Consider the following 23,594-nt stretch of genomic DNA (forward strand, 5'->3'; position numbering starts at 1 on the left):
TGTGATGGATTGTGTATAACATTTTACCTGTGTTTAATGATAGCAACAACTACAGGTGTGATGGATTGTGTATAACATTTTACCTGTGTTTAATGATAGCAACAACTACAGGTGTGATGGATTGTGTATAACATTTTACCTGTGTTTAATGATAGCAACAACTACAGGTGTGATGGATTGTGTATAACATTTTACCTGTGTTTAATGATAGCAACAACTACAGGTGTGATGGATTGTGTATAACATTTTACCTGTGTTTAATGATAGCAACAACTACAGGTGTGATGGATTGTGTATAACATTTTACCTGTGTTTAATGATAGCAACAACTACAGGTGTGATGGATTGTGTATAACATTTTACCTGTGTTTAATGATAGCAACAACTACAGGTGTGATGGATTGTGTATAACATTTTACCTGTGTTTAATGATAGCAACAACTACAGGTGTGATGGATTGTGTATAACATTTTACCTGTTTAGTCTGTTTCACATCAGTGTTATTCCCCCACAACAAAGTGGGAGGAGATGCAACAACTTGCCCATGTGCATGTCAGGATAAATGTTATATACACGTACAACAGATAAATGTTATATACATGTACAACAGATAAATGTTATATACATGTACCACAGATAAATGTTATATACATGTACCACAGATAAATGTTATATACACGTACAACAGATAAATGTTATGTACACGTACAACAGATAAATGTTATATACACATACAACAGATAAATGTTATCTACACGCACAACAGATAAATGTTATGTACACGTACAACAGATAAATGTTATATACAGATACCACAGATAAATGTTATCTACACATACAACAGATAAATGTTATATACACATACAACAGATAAATGTTATGTACACGTACAACAGATAAATGTTATGTACACGTACAACAGATAAATGTTATATACAGATACAACAGATAAATGTTATATACACGTACAACAGATAAATGTTATGTACACGTACAACAGATAAATGTTATATACACGTACCACAGATAAATGTTATATACACGTACAACAGATAAATGTTATGTACACGTACAACAGATAAATGTTATGTACACGTACAACAGATAAATGTTATGTACACGTACAACAGATAAATGTTATGTACACGTACAACAGATAAATGTTATATACACGTACAACAGATAAATGTTATATACACGTACAACAGATGAATGTTATATACACGTACAACAGATATATGTTATATACACGTACAACAGATAAATGTTATATACACGTACAACAGATAAATGTTATGTACACGTACAACAGATAAATGTTATATACAGATACAACAGATAAATGTTATATACACGTACAACAGATAAATGTTATGTACACGTACAACAGATAAATGTTATATACACGTACCACAGATAAATGTTATATACACGTACAACAGATAAATGTTATGTACACGTACAACAGATAAATGTTATGTACACGTACAACAGATAAATGTTATGTACACGTACAACAGATAAATGTTATGTACACGTACAACAGATAAATGTTATATACACGTACAACAGATAAATGTTATATACACGTACAACAGATGAATGTTATATACACGTACAACAGATATATGTTATATACACGTACAACAGATAAATGTTATATACACGTACAACAGATAAATGTTATATACATATACAACAGATATATGTTATATACACGTACAACAGATAAATGTTATGTACATACAACAGATAAATGTTATGTACATACAACAGATAAATGTTATGTGCATATACAACAGATAAATGTTATATACATGTACAACAGATGAAGTGTACTATTTCAAACATTAATTTCATTCTTGCTACAATGATTAAAGGTGGGAAGAGGAAGATTGGTTTTCATTTCTGGGTCAGTAGGTTAAGGTTACAGTCAGTGGTCAAATGTATAGATATTTCATTCTCTGTCTCAAAAACAACACATATAGAGAGAGAAATCCCAAAAGGTTACAGGTCAAGGTCACAAAGTAATTGAATGTGATAGCACACACAGAAAAATATCATTGTAGGTTTTTTAGTCTTAGTTACAGAGGTGACAGGAAGCAAAGGAAAAGCTGTCAATTGAGGTCATAAGTCGAGGTCACAATAATTAAATACAGCAAATGTTGTGGATAAGTTAGAAAGAATATCTTTTAATCTTTCAGCTTTTCACTGACTAAGAATGTTGTAGATGGAAGGGAGAAGATACTTATTGATGTCTAGGTCAAAGGTCAATGAAATGTTAGAGAATGGTGCCCATTAAATGATGTTATGTTGCAATGGAATGCCCTGCTTAGCAATGCTCTTATTTTGATTTTTACACTTTTTTCATTGATCCCTGTAATTTCTTTTAACTGAAAATGGAAGAAATGAATTATGGTAGTTTACAAATATCATAGATAATTTGTATTGGCTGGATTAGAGATGTACATGTGTAACTGTATGAAGACTTCAGGGTCTATTTTTTGTTCTTACAGACCACAGTTACAGGACTATAGAGTGGCTCAACAACGAATCAAAAAACTTGAAAAGCTACTGGCAGTTCACAACATCAGGTTTAGATTTAATTAAGCTTATAATAATCTGATTGTTTGACTGTTATCTTGTCAGGCTTGTCAAATATTGACAGTTGAAATATATTATGATAAATATTACATTTTTCAAAGGGATGGGGTCAATTTTTTTTCAGTATACCAGGTGAAAAGCCCAATAAAGACCCTTACAGACTGAAGAAAAAGTACAGTACCAAACTTGAGGACCTAGATTATCTCCCTTTAGACTTCTGTAGGCAGCACCTCAGGGTAAGTAATAAGCAAGGTTTTACATGAAACTTTGTAAGTTTGATATTATATTGAGGCTACGGGAAACATGCTTTGTGTCACATTATACATGCTTTATAATTTTGAAATACATGTTACATGTGGAGATGTTTTTGTTTTTTTTTTTTTTTGTGGGTTTTTCAAATTTTGGACTTGATGGCACAAGCTATACTAAGTCTTGATGGCACGACCTTTGAATTCTTTTTTTCTGTGCTGCAGTGTTAACTTGCATCTTGTGTTTACTAAGTTAGCTTCATAATTATTACATGTGTCAACTTGAGAGTTATGTATGACATCCAATTGAATTTTGTATTTGAGTTGGTAAAGGTATTAAGAGCAGATCAAACAGAGAAAATGACATGATAATAGATAGGACAAGCACTGTATGAAGTGGCATTTGTATATTTCTCAGCATGACAAAGACTGTTCCTTTCACACCTCTACAACAGTCAAGATGGTTTGATGATGATGAATATGGTGATGTGCGGTTCTTTGAAGATTTCATCTCTCGACTTCAGTCTAATCACATGTAATGGTGCACCTCATTGCACATTTCCTGTCATTAGGAAGCTTTATAAATCATCCTTTGATGGTTTTGACAGGCATTCAATGTGACCGCTTGTGTAATAGTCGTGTGATTGATTTTTATAGTACAAGAGGAAATAAGGAATGCCGCATGTTAAATGCAATTAATGGCAAGGAAATATTTTTTGTCCCCAGTTAAGGCATATGAATGTGATTTAAGGTGTCCTTCATTTTCTGAAATAACAGTTTGGAGTGCAGGACATGTTCTGTATATAATGATCAAGGGGATCAAGAAATGGGTCTTAAAATTTAGGTATTGATTTTCATAAAAATGTTGTAGCCATCTTTTTCCCTGGAAACATATGCTATAACGCTGCATTGATAATTATATTTCCCTCCACAGGGGAGACCTAATGTTTCTGTCAGTTTTCTTCACTTCATTGTCTTCCAAATTTTATCCAAAAGCATCACTTAGAACCTTTTCGCAGTTTGACTTCAGATTATGAAATGATAGTTTATCATTGGAAGAGATTTACACACCCCAGAGTTTTGACCTCATTCACAGGGTTCAAGGTCATGATGTTCAAAATAATCTTGAAAGAAATTAATATTTTTTTCAGGACATATGCACAGAGACTGATGTTGAAGACCTTGAGCAAATCATTCCTTTATTACAGAAACAGAATGAATATCTCGAGACGTCTCAAAGATATGAACAGGTAAAGTCAGCAAAAAGTATTATAGAAACAAAACAGAAAGGACTGACATACAGGGCTGAGAAAAGAAACCCACAAAAAGTTGATGAATTTAACCCCACCCACCCACCCTTTTTAATATGTCAGGAATACTCACAAAGTTCACAATTGTCTCTCACCCGCGAATGTTGATGCCAAGTAGTCTCTAAATTTAATTACTTCTAGTATATTGTCTGTGGTTCAGTCATGTGTCATTTTCATTGGACTAGGAACTGCTGTTCATTAAGCATTGGATTGCATCTTCATTGTGAGGATGTATGTGAAAACTGTAAATAAAAGGTAATCTTGATCCAGCTTTATTTTGAGTAATTGTACAGTTCTTGTGTGACCCCTTGTGGTGGTACTCATAGAATGAGACAGGTTACTAAATGACAAGGTTTTTTTTACTGTGATTCAAAATTAACTTACACAAACTTCACAACTATCTTTTCTGAAATCACATTCCCGTTACTGTAACAATTACTTATGAAAATAACATTACAGTTATTACTTCACCCTGTTGTAGCAGGTTGTAATGGAAACCGTATGTACAGGGTTGATGGTGGTTGTGACCTTCTCTCAGTCTTTGATAGCTTTTTATAGTGAAAGACACTTACGTTTGTTGATAAAATGTTTTTGCTCTGGTTTCAGTTCTGTCGCTGTGTGCAGGATATGTGTCATGATGAAGAGGAGCATCATGGGATATCTCTCAGTCCCTCGAGGAAGAAGGCTGTTCTGACAGAGAAGAGTTTACAAAGAACAGTAGCCAAACTCCAGTGCTGGAAGCAGGACCAAGATGGTTTACAGGTAAATTCCAACCCCTGTATGATATTACAGGTAAATTCCAACCCCTGTACGATATTACAGGTAAATTCCAAACTCTGTACAATATTACAGGTAAATTCCAACCCCTGTACAATATTACAAGTAAATTCCAAACCCCTGTACAATATTACAGATAAATTCCAACCCTGTACGATATTACAGGTAAATTCCAAACCTCTTTACGATATTACAGGTAAATTCCAAACCTCTGTATGATATTGTTGGTAAATTCCAAACCTCTGTATGATATTGTTGGTAAATTCCAAACCTCTGTACGATATTACAGGTAAATTCCAAAACCCTGTACGATATCACAGAAAATACCGAAGTTTGTGCCAGAAACATGACTAAGATAGTTCACAGAAAAATAAATGACTTCTGTACAGATTACTAAATGACTTCTGTACAGATTACTAAATGACTTTGGTACAGATTACTAAATGATTTCTGTACAGATTACTAAATGACTTCTGTACAAGTTACTAAATGATTTCTGTACAGATTACTAAATGACTTCTGTACAGATTACTAAATGACTTCTGTACAGATTACTAAATGACTTCTGTACAGATTACTAAATGACTTCTGTACAGATTACTAAATGACTTCTGTACAGGTTACTAAATGATTTCTGTACAGATTACTAAATGACTTCTGTACAGATTACTAAATGACTTCTGTATGGGTTACTAAATGACTTCTGTACAGATTACTAAATGACTTCTGTACAGATTACTAAATGACTTCTGTACAGATTACTAATGACTTCTGTACAGATTACTAAATGACTTCTGTACAGATTACTAATGACTTCTGTACAGATTACTAATGACTTCTGTACAGCTTACTAAATGACTTCTGTACAGATTACTAAATGACTTCTGTATGGGTTACTAAATGACTTCTGTACAGATTACTAAATGACTTCTGTACAGAATACTGTACAGGTTACTAAATGATTTCTGTACAGATTACTAATGACTTCTGTACAGATTACTAAATGACTTCTGTACAGATTACTAAATGACTTCTGTATGGGTTACTAAATCACTTCTGTACAGATTACTAAATGACTTCTGTACAGATTACTAAATGACTTCTGTATGGGTTACTAAATGACTTCTGTACAGATTACTAATGACTTATGTACAGATTACTAAATGACTTCTGTACAGATTACTAAATGATTTCTGTACAGATTACTAAATGACTTCTGTACAGATTACTAAATGACTTCTCTACAGATTACTAAATGACTTCTGTACGGGTTACTAAATATGACTTCAGTACAGATTACTAAATGACTTCTGTATGGGTTACTAAATTACTTCTGTACAGGTTACTAATGACTTCTGTACAGGTTACTAAATATGACTTCAGTACAGATTACTAAATGACTTCTGTACAGATTACTAAATGATTTCTGTACAGATTACTAAATGACTTCGGTACAGATTACTAAATGATTTCTGTACAGGTTACTAAATGACTTCTGTACAGATTACTAAATGACTTCTGTACAGATTACTAAATGATTTCTGTACAGATTACTAAATGACTTCTGTACAGGTTACTAAATGACTTCTGTGCAGAATACTGTACAGGTTACTAAATGATTTCTGTACAGATTACTAAATGATTTCTGTACAGATTACTAAATGATTTCTGTACAGATTACTAAATGACTTCTGTACAAATTACTAAAATGACTTCTGTACAGATTACTAAATGACTTCTGTACAGATTACTAAATGACTTCTGTACAGGTTACTAAATGACTTTGCAAAAATGTATTAGATAGACAAAAGCCATGCATCTATAATTTCTGTATTAGTTACAAGAGGACTTGAGTATTTTGATAAAGATTTTGTCATGTATTTATGGTGAGCAACATGGTATGTATTAACCCCAGCAGAGTTCATTCACCAAAGTGACCTCAGTGTTTGCTTGTCCTCTCTGTGACACCAGATGAATTCATCTTCATTAGGATAAAATTTAATGTCAACTAAATCATCACAAAAATGATGGATAGTCAAATATACGGTATTTCTCAGAATGTGAAATCATCATACTTGCTGCAATTAACGTTGACAAATTAAGGAAGCATTAAAAGAAATGGTGTCAGGGTCGTTGACGTGGCACTAAATTATCATTTTGCTGGGGTTGACTGACACTAATGAAATAAACCTCTCTGTTAAGTCTATTTTTGTTCAGAATGGATCTAGAGTTATTTTAGTACAATGCATGATTGAATACGTTGTCTACAATATATACTGCAGACAAACTAAACATATCCTGGAACTAAGAGTGTATTATATAATGTATTAGGTAGTACAGAGAGGTGTGCTTGTTTTTTACCCTTGACCTGTTCCAGAACGTGGTTAGTCAGTCTCTTCCTTCTACATACACTGCATGATTTGTCTGACCCTCAGCCAGAAGAGGACAGATGATATATGGATTTCTGTTCCAATAATGAAAATTGTCTTATGACTCTTTAGGAAGTTGAAGACCCATATATCATAAGGAACAAAGTTGTGAAGGGCTGGCACCCCTGGCAAGTCCTATCAGACCATGGACAAACTTTTTATATCATTCAAATTGAATCATGAATTTTGACTTAATTTTTATATATACTATATCAAATTATGCTTGGGATCCTCTGATGTATTTGTTGACTGGATGGGAAGTCAACATTATGCTTGTGATCCTCTGATGTATTTGTTGACTGGATGAGAAGTCAGCATTATGCTTGTGATCCTCTGATGTATTTGTTGACTGGATGAGAAGTCAACATTATGCTTGTGATCCTCTGATGTATTTGTTGACTGGATGAGAAGTCAACATTATGCTTGTGATCCTCTGATGTATTTGTTGACTGGATGAGAAGTCAACATTATGCTTGTGATCCTCTGATGTATTTGTTGACTGGATGGGAAGTCAACATTATGCTTGTGATCCTCTGATGTATTGTTGACTAGATGAGAAGTCAACATTATGCTTGTGATCAACATGTGTTTGCTGGACCAGTGGACCAGAATGTTGCCTGAAGGTCATTAGGCTGAGGGGCAGTTAGTTTAGTCTGGGGTTTCATTAAAGTTGATGATAACTAAGAGACTTTCATCAAATGTTATACAATATATCTTGCACTATAATATTTGTTAGTTGTGTATTGTTTCACATGAACAGTGTGTGAATATTTGATGCCATTAAAATTGCATATTGATACAATGCATTTACTTTTACTAGACTGCGTATTAATACGACGCATTTACTTTTACTAGTCTGCTTATTAATACAACACATTTACTTTTACTAGACTGTGTATTTTAAAGAGAGTGAGCTCTTCAGCTTTTGAGCACAACTGTGCATGATTATATAACTTTGTATGTACTGGTTCAATACGGATCCCATTGCTCCAAACATATTATACAAATATTACTTAACTCCATTCAATTGAAAAAAAATTTGTCCATTCAAGATTTGAAACCCTTTCAATTTTGCTTATGTTGTGTTAACACCAACAGATCAAATAAATCTTGAGTAATTTAAGTGCAAAAAGATCAAGTTTAAAACACTGTAGCTCAAGAACAAGCAGGTTCACAACTGAGATTTGGAGTAAAGTCAGTCTTTTGGGGAAGTCTTCATTGAAGGAGAATTAAGAAATTAAAACGAAAAACTTGGGTTGCAATGCTTACTATTGAGCTACGGTTTTCTAAACTTGACCTTTTTGCACTTAAAATTTACTCAGGATTTATTCAAGTAAACTTGATTTGTCTGTTGATGTCAACACAACATGCATAATTTATTGTCTTCTAACAATATATATAGAATTTAAAAAAAAGTTTAATACAAGTAATGGAAATAAATAATGACCTTTCTGCACTTGATGTACAAAAAACATGATCTCAAATTTGAGAGTTTAAAAGGACATATTAGGACTAATGTCAATTTCTAAAATTTCACATAAATTTCAAGGTCTTTTCTTAAAATTTAAGATGTAACTAAAAAAGAGTGAGGGTTAATAGAGATCATAAGTTTAAATTAATGCCGAAAATACTGAATTTTTATACAAAATTTTGAGTAAATTAATTTTTTAAATTGTTTTTAAGAATTGGATGTTCTGTTTGGAAAAATATATCAACCAAATTAATAAATTACAACATTTGAACGAGTTCTAAGTCTGAGCTACTTGTATCATAAATTATAAAATACACGTGTAGGAGTATAAGAATAGAAGAGAAATTGGATAAAACAGAAACTGTAATATCAGGCAGATTGAGAACCTTTTGATTAATCAATCCATCTGCCACAAAATACATTCCCTGCCAAACTCATTCAAAATTCAAATTGATGCAAAATTGTTCAACTGGATAGAGTTCAGTAAGTAATAGATGTGTAATATGTTTGCACCAATGGGATCAATATTGAACCAGTAAATACTTGGTTGTAGCATCCTGCGCAGTTGTGCTCAAAAGCTCAGGAGCTAACTTCCTTAATTTCCTAATGCTCCTTCAATGTAGAAATCAAAAATACACTTCCCAAAAAATTTACAATACTACAAAACTAACCTGCAAACCTCTTTAAGGCCGAAAAATCAATCAGTAGTTTTTCAGGCACCGTGGCAGTAGTTGAAAAGGTACTGCTTTGAATTAATTTTTTTTTGTGATTTTTTTTGGTTTATTTATGTAATTGAGGTTGCTCTTAAGTTATAGATTTTTATGTAAAACTTTCAGAGGATTTTTATAAAATTGAAAGTATATTTGAAATTTGATCAAATAATAATTGAATACATACTCATTTATGTGCAAGTGTTTAAGATTGATTTTATATTGTTTAACGTCCCTTTCGAGAATACATGTATTTTACTTATATGGAAATGTCATCATTGTTGGTGAAGGGCTGCAAAATTTGGGCCTATGCTCCGCGCTTAGGGCCTTGAAGCAGGGAGGGATCTTTATCGTGCCACACCTGCTGTAGCATGGGGCCTCAGATTTTGCGGTCTCATCTGAAGAACTGAATAATAGTATTACAGTAAAACTCGAATATAGTGAACACGGATATAGCGAAATTACGGCCATAGCGAAGTGAAAACGATTTCCCCGGCAAATTCTTTATATATTCTATATAAAAATCTGCGTCTATAACGAATAGGGATCTAGCGAATTTACGGATATAGCGAAGTAAATTCCTATTACCCTTGAATTAAAACTGAACGTAAAAATCACCTTTTATAACAAATTTATTTTTTTCATTTTAAACTCTTTGTGATTTTTAACAATCGTTTTCCATTGACATAAAGGATTCACACTTATTACAAAATTTCCGTTTGTTTTTTTTTTTTAAAAAGGTTGTTAACGCAAAACAATACTTACACATACGTTTAGGAAATATATTGTCGGTATTGTTTACTATTCTCGTTAATTAAATTTGAAGTTTGATTGCATTTATTTTATCGTACACTCCTTTATTTGTGTAAAACAACAAGTATATGACAATTGCAATAGACTGTACATGTATGTATTGCGCAAAATTGTGTTGACATTTCTCTCTCGACATGTTCTTGCATGACTTAATAATCCATCAAGATAAATTATCATATATAAATCAATGTGTATATTTCTTGTATAAAAATATTTCTTCTCAAAAATATATAGGCTTTATTTCTCTTAAAGACAATACAAACGCAAGTATATCGATTGCTGCTTTCTTATATAACTGTTATACATGTAGAACAAATCAGTTTTAGAACGAATTCGTTATATTTGAATTATGAATTTGCTATAAACATATAGCGAATTACGCTTATAGCGAATTTTTATAGAGGGTCCCAAGAAATTCGCTATATCAGAGTTTTACTGTATACACTTAATAGTAAGTAACATGAAGCTATTTTTTAAAATCCATTGCTTACTCTAATATAAAAACATACATGTACATGAGAAAGAAAAGGTAACTCATGCTACAGTCAACATTGAAAGGAAAGATAACTCATGCTTCACCCAAGTAAAAAAAAACCTGCCTCCCTTATCAAAATTTCAGGTCTGAGAAACTATTATTAATTTTTTTTTTTTTGTTTTTTTTTTTGGACCTAATGCAATGCATGCATTTACTTTTATCAGATTGCGTATTAATTAATACTGTGCATTTACATTTATCAGACTGCGTATTAATACTGTGCATTTACATTTATCGGACTGCGTATTAATATGGCGCATTTACATTTATCATATACTTGGTAATGATAATGCAGATTCTGCAGTACGTGATATGGGTGACATCACTATCAACGACTGGTCCAAAAATCCATATCGCATGTATATCAGACCAGCATGCAAAAATGCATATTAAGCCAGAAATTACGTACATGTATTCGCTCGTATCAATGTTTTTACCATGGTAAATCAATGCATCAAATTGAATGTTTTTCTGTAGTAAATATCAATGTATGAGAGTTTTTATGATAGTTAATTATAATTTATTATACCAGTATATCAAAGTTTTTACATGCACCATAGTTATATATATATATTCAATGTATCAGAGTAATAAAATGTACCAAAGTTTTTACTGGAGTAAATTATTGAATCAAGGTTTTTACTATAGAAAAGTAAAGCCGTATCAAATATTTCTTGATCTGCCTTTAAAATGCAAAAATGTAACCTGCATGTGATAACAAGAATATTATTTTATAAAATCAGCTTTCGGACTCTGTATCAATTGAATTAATTAAAAAACAAAACACATCAAAAATACTATCCCCTTTAAATGAAAAAGTGCAGTATATGATAAATAGAATATTACATGCCAAAATCCATATCATATGTCACATCAGCCCTCAGGCCCCATATCAACCCTTCGATCCTTGGGCTGATATGAGGCCACTCGGACTGATATGACATATAATATGAATTTTAGCATGTAATATTCTCTGTTTATTAAACTTCGTATTAATACGATGCATTTACTTTTACTAGACTGCGTATTAATACAATGCATTTACTTTTACTATCCTGCGTATTAATACTAACAATGCATTTACTTTTACTAGATTGCGTATTAATACAATGCATTTACTTTTATTAGACTGTGTATTAAATGGTACATGCTTTTACTTTTTACTATGTTTCGGTGTATTTGATTTCTCGATAAAAGCACTGACCTTTCATATTGACATAAAAACCTATGAAGACGTGGAAAAAATGTCCAGGTTTGTTTCTAGGGGATATAAAACACGAGGGGCATCACCCAATATGGAAATTTCCCCATGCCTCGATCGTTTTTATGTACGCCTATTACACAAATAATCTAGACATTTATTCCTTAAATAAATGGATATTGTCATTCATGGTTGAATTATGTTCAAATGCTAATGATTATGAGATGTGAAATCAACCAGTCCACATTAATTAATGTTGACTGATCTGTCAGTATTAAATTAGGTTGAATGGTCAACATTCTTCAGTTTAAACACTGGGATTCCATGGCTTTGTAGTGTGGGAAATATATTACATGTACCATCAGTTTGAGTGGAAGATATTGTGTACCTAGTGCATGTATTATCATCAGAGATAAAACCCCACAAAAATTATTTTTAGAATTGTAATTATTTGTATATTAATCTAATAACAAGGGTGAATACTGCCAGTGGGTTTATTTTGGGAACAGAGCACCTAGTAACTATTGATATGACCCTGTCCCATATTAACTTGTAGACTAATTTCCAGGTCTATTATAGTTTAATAATCATGTCTGCAAGCCATATTTGTCATTTAAATGCCTGAGTTTCTGTTTTTATGTGCATATTGCACAGCTATAGAAAATATGTATTGCATTATGAAATAGGAAAGTCATCTTAGGCACATTATCTAGATCATCTATTTTGTTGAGTCATACACAATGGTGTTGGTTATTATCATTCATGGCCTGTACGTTTTGGCGACGGTTGGTTTGCAATATCAAATTGAAATTGGTTTTTCTTCTGTGAATGATTTATGTTTGATAGCTACGGTACACCTGTCTTAAGGACATGCTAATTTTCTCTGTGGAATTCATATCAAAATATTCAGAGGTTAAAATCTCTGTTGGTGATTGATGGCCAACCTTTACCTTATGAAGCAGCTGAATGCCAAGGCAAAAGCTGAAGTGTCATGAATACAATGGAAAACATCATTCATTTTAAAATGTCAGTGTGAGTTTAGGTACGACACACAAATTCTCAATCCATCCACCTGATGGGAGATCATGATGTTGGAAATGTTATTCTCATTATGCAAATTAATGAATGATGTATACATAAAGATGTTCCTTTATAATCATTACATAGAAATTAAAAGGGAGTGGTTTAAGTATTCAGTGCATGATTGAAACCCTTAAAAAGTTTTCATCAAAGGAAAACTAAAATATTTTACATTCTAGAACATTAAAAAATAATGCACCAAAAGGTTTGAAAAATAATTCATTAACATGTGTCTTAGAAATAGTGCCTAATAAATTTATTATTGAGAAATAGTCATGTTTTTTGGCATATAGAATAAAACAAAAGACCTACAATATTTGTCAAAAAAGCACTTAAAATAATTGTTTCTTAATATTTCATAAATAAAACTATAGGTCACTCAGCAAATTCTGATAAACATCTGTATCTTGAAGTTGAATGATATTATTTACTGAAATAGCTAGTGAAAAACTTTTAATTTCTTAGGTCTTAGATCTGTCTTTGTTTTAATTATCACCAATTATGAACATTTAAAGTTTTGACATACATTGTAAATATAAACACAAAAGCACTATATATGGGAAGATTATAAGTGTCGTGAGATTAATGGGAGAAAGTTTTAAAAAAAGATTTCCTGAAATGCCTCATGTGAACGATAATGTGGTTGGTTAAAAATTCACTGCTGTCTTAATAACAGATTCAGTTGTCATTTGTCATGAAGAATGCTTTGCATACAGACCTGACAACAGTATTATGTACTTTAGAGGACTATTTTATGAATAATGCATGTGTTCACAAATCATCATTTACAAAAAGATATCTAACCAGGTCGTGACATTTCATTTCCCATGAAATATTTATACAGTGCAAGTTAATTGTTTTGTTTTTTTTTTAATATAAGCTAGTTGGGGGTGTAATTACTGGTAAATTAAAGTCTTTGTCTGAGATTCATTTTAAAAAATGTTATGGATTTCTGTCGTTGTTTATGACACATGTTTAGATCTGATTCAGACCAATGGTGCAATTGTCATGTAAATGTGATTGTTTATAGGTGACATAAATGTGCCCCATTATGCAAATTTTGAATGGTGTCTTTGACCTGAGTTCATGATTCAGGAACATTTGTATAGTGAATAAATGTACAGTACATGCATTTGATCCCAAAATATACAAATAATTGCAGAATTGATTTATACAAAACATCAATTCCATAGATATGAAACAAAAATTACACTGTCATTGTAAAGTACACTGCAATCAGTTTAAAGTCTGGGTGAGGTTTTATGATTGAATTCCTTCCATTTTTTCCAGTGGCATGTGTTGTCAATTTCAACCAAACTTGCCACAAAGTATCTGTGGAAAAGGGGGAATTAAATTTGTTCAAATGAAGGACAATATTCCCTTCCAAACAGAGATAATCAAGACAACATTTTAAAAGAAAATATTCAGCTATTTAGGAAATTTTACTCTAGCGTAGAGAACGCTGGATGTGAGGGAATATAATCCCACTCTAGAGTAGGCAAAGTAGCTATGGGGGAAATCCTACATTTAAGTAGGAATTCCCGGGAGAAAGTTAGCGATGGGGGAAATCCTATGTTAGAGTAGGGGGGAATCTTACACTAGAGTAGGAATTCCCGAGAGAAAGCTAGCTATGGGGGAATCCTACATTTGAGTAGGAATTACAGGGAGAAAGCTAGCTATGGGGGAATCCTACATTTGAGTAGGAATTACAGGGAGAAAGCTAGCTATGGGGGAATCCTACATTTGAGTAGGAATTACAGGGAGAAAGCTAGCTAGGGGGGAATCCTACATTTGAGTAGGAATTAGAGGGAGAAAGTTATAGCTATGGGGAAATCCTACATTTTAGTAGGAATTCCAGGAAGGAAACTAGCTATGGGAGAAATACTATGTTAGAGTAGGGGGAAATCTTACACTAGAGTAGGAATTCCCGGAAAAAAGCTAGCTATGGGGAAAATCTACACTATAGTAGGAATTCCCAGGAGAATGCTAACTGTGTTAGAGTAGGGAAAGTAGCTAGGGGAAAATCCTACATTTGAGAAGTAATTCTAGGGAGAAAGCTAGATATAGAGGAAACCCTACTCTAAAGTAGGGCAAGCCGGCTATGAGGGAAATTCTACAGTAGAGTTGGGCAAGCTGGCTTTGGGGGAAATCCCACTCTAGAGAGGGAATTCTACAGAGGAAGCTGGCTGTGGGGGAAATCCCACTCTAGAGAAGGAATATCCCACTGAGGAAGCTGGCTGTTGGGGGAAATCCCATAGTATAAAACTGATAGTGGAGACAGGACTTTTTGTAAAGAAATATGCCTAGAAATTTGTGATAACCTGATTGATTTAGTTAGTTATCTTAATTGGGTTTGTAATAGAATGGAACTTCATTTGAACTTTGAACAAATGAAGGAAACTCCAACTATAGAAATTTTGGCTTATCCCGCATTAAAGGATGTATTTTCTTGAAATCTTTGTTTTTAAGTATATAATGACTTGCTGTTTTTCTTATAGATTTCTGTACTATTGTTTGGAATACATAGGAAAACACTCTGGATTTAAATTAAATAGCTAATTATATAAGTACCTTTGACTTTAACTAGGAGCTTCAAATTTCCATGAACAAGCTGGGAGAGAGGGTTGCCCCCTGGTTGAAGATTCGACTAAGTGGTGACCCTTCCATGGCACAGATTATCACTGCTGTGGACAAAATTGTGTACGACGATGGCATTATTAGAGAAAAGGTGAGAAATGAGAAGGTTTACTATACTAGTATAGTGACGGGTGTGTGTGTGTAAACAGATTCTTATTGTTTACAAAATAAAAATTCTGAAAGCCCCCTTTAGCCTTTTCAGGCATGTACTGAAAGGAAATGTGATTACTAACATGTGAAACCCAGCAGTTCAAATTGTACTTTTACAGGATTGTTTGACATATCTATGTTTACAGGATTGTTATGACATATCTATGTTTACAGGATTGTATCACATATTTATGTTTACAGGATTGTATCATATTTATGTTTACAGGATTGTATCACATATTTATGTTTACAGGATTGTATCACATATTTATGTTTACAGGATTGTGTGACATATTTATGTTTACAGGATTGTTATGACATATTTATGTTTACATGATTGTGTGACATATTTATGTTTACAGGATTGTGTGACATATCTATGTTTACAGGATTGTGTGACATGTTTATAGGATTGTATCACATATTTATGTTTACAGGATTGTGTGACATATATATGTTTACAGGAGTGTATCACATATTTATGTTTACAGGATGGAAAGGAGCACCCCTCTCGTACAGTTCTAGAGAACATCATCCAACACTTCCAGACACTGTTTGATGTTCCATCAGTGTCTGGGGTATTTCCCAGAATGAATGATATTTACACCAAACTCGGAGAGGTCCATAATGTGCTCAACACACTGCGCAATCTTCTTGGACTTTGTAAGAGCAAATATATTATACATTTATAATGTATGTTTTATTTGTTTCACTCAAACGAACTTAAATGATTTATTAAATAAATAAACACCGGTGTGTAGGTATAGAAGTGCTCTCAGAAGTGCAGTTTATTAATAAACATACTGTACAAAATAAATCTGGGATCTTTTTACCTACGATGACAAAAGAACATATGAAGTTGTAGCATAATTATACAAAATTCATTTTGCATGGGTGGATCGGTGTCTTATTGCACTGAATGAGAGCCTTTGAATGCAGGAAAATCTTGTGGTTATACATGTATTTACATAGTTGTCGGACAGGTATTTGGATATAAATAGACTTCACCTGTCATTATTATGTCCAGTACGAATAAACACACAAGTAAACACATGTTCGATGAAAACTTGTTAACATATGTTTATAATTATTACATTTATATAGCATAGATATCGGTTGGAGTATTGCCACATTGTAAAATGAATGGGAAAACAGATACAATACACTTTTATTTTTAACTCACCTGAGCCGTGAGCTTTGATTGGCCATGAGCTTTGCTGATCAAAATTATTCCATTATCTGTTGTTGTCTTTGTTTATAAGTTTTCACATTTTCGAATTCTTCTCCAAAAGAATTGAGCCATTTTCAACCTCACTTACCAGAAAGCATCCTTGTGTAAATAGGATTAAAGTTTCTTCAAATAAAGGGTTATGATTTATTGTGGGGGAAAATAATTATAGGAAATAGAGGATTGTTAAAAGAATGTTTTCAAGAACCACTGAACCAGAAAAGCCACGGTTTACATGAAAGGTTAATTATTCAAGCACCAAAATGGTAAAATGTGTCAGTATAGAGTTGTAGACAATCTCATAATGTTAATTCAGGTTCATGACCCCAGGGATGGGCAGGACCACCAAAGGATTTTAGAGTTTGAAATAGAAGTATATTGGAAAATCTCTTCTTTTTTTTTTTTAAATTCTCCTACTACTAGAACGACAGGGCACAAATTGTCAAAGGATTTCTTAACTTTGTTAAAATAATATTATCTTTCTGCAAAGAGTTACTTCAGAATAAGACATCTTCTCAACATAGGTATGTTATGTTTGTAGATTTACACTTTAATCAAAATTCTAAACTATACCATGATACATTGGAATATTAGAATTGCTTCTCTTAAAATCAGCAAGGCTTATGATTTGTTAAATTAATAGTATAGATTCAAGTTTATCCATACAATGACCCCTTGGTCCAGCATGGAAGCACAGCAGGGGATGGAAATTTTTAAGAGAATTGGTTAGAATTTTAAAAATTTAAATTTTCTTGAGAACTATAATTCGTCAAATTAATGAAATCACAATTACTTTTGTTTAGTGTGGATTCAAGTTTGTTTAAACCAGGATGACACAGGCCAAAATGGGCTATATAAGAGGGCTCTACAACACAGGGTTAAAGTTTTGAATACAGGGATATAATGACATTTCAAAAAAAAAATCCTTGGAAACAACAATGGTCAAATTTTTCAAATTAATATGCATGTATGCCTGAAACAAGAACACAGTAGGGATTTAAAGTTTGACATAGGTATATAAGATTTAATGGAAATTACTTTGAAATCTTATTTTCAATTCAAGAACCACAAGGAACCAGTTTGTGTAATTCATATAAAGGAACTGTCTTCATGTGGTACACATTTACGTGTAATTCATATAAAAGAACTGTCTTCATGTGGTACACATTTACGTGTAATTCATAGAAAAGAACTGTCTTCATGTGGTACACATTTACAAGTAATTCATATAAAGGAACTGTCTTCATGTGGTACATATTTACATGTAATTCATATAAAGAAACTGTCTTCATGTGGTACACATTTACATGTAATTTATATAAAAGAACTGTCTTCATGTGGTACACATTTACGTGTAATTCATATAAAAGAACTGTCTTCATGTGGTACACATTTACATGTAATTCGTATAAAAGAACTGTCTTCATGTGGTACACATTTACATGTAATTCATATAAAGAAACTGTCTTCATGTGGTACACATTTAAATGTAATTTATATAAAAGAACTGTCTTCATGTGGTACACATTTACATGTAATTCATAGAAAAGAACTGTCTTCATGTGGTACACATTTACATGTAATTCATAGAAAAGAACTGTCTTCATGTGGTACACATTTATGTGTAATTCATAGAAAAGAACTGTCTTCATGTGGTACACATTTACATGTAATTCATAGAAAAGAACTGTCTTCATGTGGTACACATTTACGTGTAATTCATAGAAAAGAACTGTCTTCATGTGGTACACATTTACATGTAATTCATATAAAGGAACTGTCTTCATGTGGTACACATTTACATGTAATTCATATAAAAGAACTGTCTTCATGTGGTACACATTTACATGTAATTCATATAAAGGAACTGTCTTCATGTGGTACACATTTACATGTAATTCATAGAAAAGAACTGTCTTCATGTGGTACACATTTACATGTAATTCATATAAAGGAACTGTCTTCATGTGGTACACATTTACATGTAATTCATATAAAAGAACTCTCTTCATGTGGTACACATTTATGTGTAATTCATATAAAAGAACTGTCTTCATGTGGTACACATTTACATGTAATTCATAGAAAAGAACTGTCTTCATGTGGTACACATTTATGTGTAATTCATATAAAAGAACTGTCTTCATGTGGTACACATTTACATGTAATTCATATAAAAGAACTGTCTTCATGTGGTACACATTTATGTGTAATTCATATAAAAGAACTGTCTTCATGTGGTACACATTTACATGTAATTCATATAAAAGAACTGTCTTCATGTAGTACACATTTATGTGTAATTCATATAAAAGAACTGTCTTCATGTGGTACACATTTACAAGTAGTTTGGGGTTGGGTTTTTTGTTCATTCCATGACCCTGGAGTCAGAGTGAGTGAATCTACAATACTTTTTTTTTTGTTACATTTATATTAGTATCCCAGACACGAGTCTTTATCCCTGAATGAACAATCTGTCTCAGGTGAGCAGTGTGATCCATGGGCCTCCTGTTTTAGTATGTGTGTTCAATTTAGATGGATTCAAATGATGTACATGGATACCCATGGCATCTAAAACAGTTTTATGATATTTATTTCCATTTCATACTTATATTTAGACTTTATTTTACCAGATCCAGATGCTAAATCCTCTGAGATTGTGGATGCTGTTGGGCACCTTTGTCATTCTCACCAAAACACCACCGCCAAGCAGCTGAAATCTCTCCTACAAACGGAGGATCTGGAGGGGTAATTATTGTTATCTTCACCCAGCTGTGTGACATGTTCATGCATGTTTTCTAAAAGTTACATGATAAAGTAAACAAATGATTCTATGATTTTCTCTATCAATATGGGATTTGTACTATTCTGAGGAGCTTAGAGTTGTGATCACACAACATGTTTCAAATCACAAGATCATTTTTTTTTAAAATTTAATATACATGTGTGTATAGTAAAACACCATGATAGCAAATGACCGGAGATGTTCTATTTGGCTTTGTAATAGGTGTAATTAGTTATATTTAATGAGATTTTTATCACATGCTTACATTAAGCAGTAATTCATTACATATTTCCATCATCACTTTCTTACATTAAGCAGTAATTCATTACATGTTTCCATCATCACTTTCTTACATTAAGCAGTAATTCATTACATATTTCCATCATCACTTTCTTACATTAAGCAGTAATTCATCACTTTCTTACATTAAGCAGTAATTCATCACTTTCTTACATTAAGCAGTAACTCATCACTTTCTTACATTAAGCAGTAATTCATCACTTTCTTACATTAAACAGTAATTCATTACATGTTTCCATCATCACTTTCTTACATTAAGCAGTAATTCATTACATGTTTCCATCATCACTTTCTTACATTAAGCAGTAATTCATTACATATTTCCATCATCACTTTCTTACATTAAGCAGTAATTCATCACTTTCTTACATTAAGCAGTAATTCATCACTTTCTTACATTAAGCAGTAACTCATCACTTTCTTACATTAAGCAGTAATTCATCACTTTCTTACATTAAGCAGTAATTCATTACATGTTTCCATCATCACTTTCTTACATTAAGCAGTAATTCATTACATATTTCTATTATTAGTTTCTTACATTAAGCAGTAATTCATTACATATTTCTATTATCACTTTCTTACATTAAGCAGTAATTCATTCCATGTTTCCATCATCACTTTCTTACATTAAGCAGTAATTCATTACATATTTCTATTATTAGTTTCTTACATTAAGCAGTAATTCATTACATATTTCTATTATTACTTTCTTACATTAAGCAGTAATTCATTACATGTTTCCATCATCATTTTCTTACATTAAGCAGTAATTCATTACATATTTCTATTATCACTTTCTTACATTAAGCAGTAATTCATTACATATTTCTATTATTAGTTTCTTACATTAAGCAGTAATTCATTACATGTTTCTATTATCACTTTCTTACATTAAACAGTAATTCATTACATGTTTCCATCATTACTTTCTTACATTAAGCAGTAATTCATCACTTTCTTACATTAAGCAGTAATTCATTACATGTTTCCATCATCACTTTCTTACATTAAGCAGTAATTCATTACATGTTTCCATCATTACTTTCTTACATTAAGCAGTAATTCATTACTTTCTTACATTAAACAGTAATTCATTACATGTTTCCATCATCACTTTCTTACATTAAGCAGTAATTCATTACATGTTTCCATCATTACTTTCTTACATTAAGCAGTAATTCATTACTTTCTTACATTAAACAGTAATTCATTACATGTTTCCATCATCACTTTCTTACATTAAGCAGTAACTCATTACATATTTCCATCATTACTTTCTTACATTAAGCAGTAATTCATTACATGTTTCCATCATCACTTTCTTACATTAAGCAGTAATTCATTACATGTTTCTATTATCAATTTCTTACATTAAGCAGTAATTCATTCCATGTTTCCATCATCACTTTCTTACATTAAGCAGTAATTCATTACATATTTCTATTATCACTTTCTTACATTAAGCAGTAATTCATTACATATTTCTATTATTAGTTTCTTACATTAAGCAGTAATTCATTACATGTTTCCATCATTACTTTCTTACATTAAGCAGTAATTCATTACTTTCTTACATTAAACAGTAATTCATTACATGTTTCCATCATCACTTTCTTACATTAAGCAGTAATTCATTACATGTTTCCATCATTACTTTCTTACATTAAACAGTAACTCATCACTTTCTTACATTAAGCAGTAATTCATCACTTTCTTACATTAAGCAGTAATTCATTACATGTTTCTATTATTACTTTCTTACATTAAGCAGTAATTCATTACATGTTTCTATTATTACTTTCTTACATTAAACAGTAATTCATTACATGTTTCTATTATTACTTTCTTACATTAAGCAGTAATTCATCACTTTCTTACATTAAACAGTAATTCATTACATGTTTCCATCATCACTTTCTTACATTAAGCAGTAATTCATTACATGTTTCCATCATCACTTTCTTACATTAAGCAGTAATTCTTCACTTTCTTACATTAAAGTGTAATTCATTACATGTTTCCATCATCACTTTCTTACATTAAGCAGTAATTCATTACATGTTTCCATCATCACTTTCTTACATTAAGCAGTAATTCATTCCATGTTTCCATCATCACTTTCTTACATTAAACAGTAATTCATTCCATGTTTCCATCATCACTTTCTTACATTAAGCAGTAATTCATTACATATTTCCATCATCACTTTCTTACATTAAGCAGTAATTCATTCCATGTTTCCATCATCACTTTCTTACATTAAACAGTAATTCATTACATATTTCCATCATCACTTTCTTACATTAAGCAGTAATTCATTACATGTTTCCATCATCACTTTCTTACATTAAGCAGTAATTCATCACTTTCTTACATTAAACAGTAATTCATTACATGTTTCCATCATCACTTTCTTACATTAAGCAGTAATTCATTACATGTTTCTATTATTAGTTTCTTACATTAAGCAGTAATTCATAACATGTTTCCATCATCACTTTCTTACATTAAGCAGTAATTCATTCCATGTTTCCATCATCACTTTCTTACATTAAGCAGTAATTCATTACATATTTCCATCATCACTTTCTTACATTAAGCAGTAATTCATTCCATGTTTCCATCATCACTTTCTTACATTAAACAGTAATTCATTACATATTTCCATCATCACTTTCTTACATTAAGCAGTAATTCATTACATGTTTCCATCATCACTTTCTTACATTAAGCAGTAATTCATTACATATTTCCATCATCACTTTCTTACATTAAGCAGTAATTCATAACATGTTTCCATCATCACTTTCTTACATTAAGCAGTAATTCATTCCATGTTTCCATCATCACTTTCTTACATTAAACAGTAATTCATTACATATTTCCATCATCACTTTCTTACATTAAGCAGTAATTCATTACATGTTTCCATCATCACTTTCTTACATTAAGCAGTAATTCATCACTTTCTTACATTAAACAGTAATTCATTCCATGTTTCCATCATTACTTTCTTACATTAAGCAGTAATTCATTACTTTCTTACATTAAACAGTAATTCATTACATGTTTCCATCATCACTTTCTTACATTAAGCAGTAATTTTATTACATGTTTCCATCATCACTTTCTTACATTAAACAGTAATTCATCACTTTCTTACATTAAGCAGTAATTCATTACATATTTCCATCATCACTTTCTTACATTAAGCAGTAATTCATTACATGTTTCCATCATCACTTTCTTACATTAAGCAGTAATTCATTACATGTTTCCATCATCACTTTCTTACATTAAGCAGTAATTCATT

The 23,594-nt window shown here is 31.8% G+C and overlaps 1 protein-coding gene across 2 annotated transcripts in view; it reads left to right on the forward strand.

Moving 5' to 3' along the window:
* The window catches only part of LOC125645990 (centrosomal protein of 70 kDa-like), a 48,244-nt gene that overhangs the window by 17,320 nt on the left and 7,330 nt on the right, over nucleotides 1-23,594 (forward strand). For both annotated transcript variants that reach the window (XM_048872073.2, XM_056141524.1), the window contains 7 exons: nucleotides 2,517-2,594; nucleotides 2,729-2,840; nucleotides 4,004-4,102; nucleotides 4,769-4,924; nucleotides 15,766-15,906; nucleotides 16,457-16,628; nucleotides 19,827-19,941. In XM_048872073.2, coding sequence (XP_048728030.2) covers nucleotides 2,517-2,594; nucleotides 2,729-2,840; nucleotides 4,004-4,102; nucleotides 4,769-4,924; nucleotides 15,766-15,906; nucleotides 16,457-16,628; nucleotides 19,827-19,941 — 873 coding nt within the window. The remainder of the gene's footprint in view (nucleotides 1-2,516; nucleotides 2,595-2,728; nucleotides 2,841-4,003; nucleotides 4,103-4,768; nucleotides 4,925-15,765; nucleotides 15,907-16,456; nucleotides 16,629-19,826; nucleotides 19,942-23,594) is intronic.

This window comes from Ostrea edulis, chromosome 6, assembly GCF_947568905.1.
Source record: "Ostrea edulis chromosome 6, xbOstEdul1.1, whole genome shotgun sequence".
NCBI lineage: Eukaryota > Metazoa > Mollusca > Bivalvia > Ostreida > Ostreidae > Ostrea > Ostrea edulis.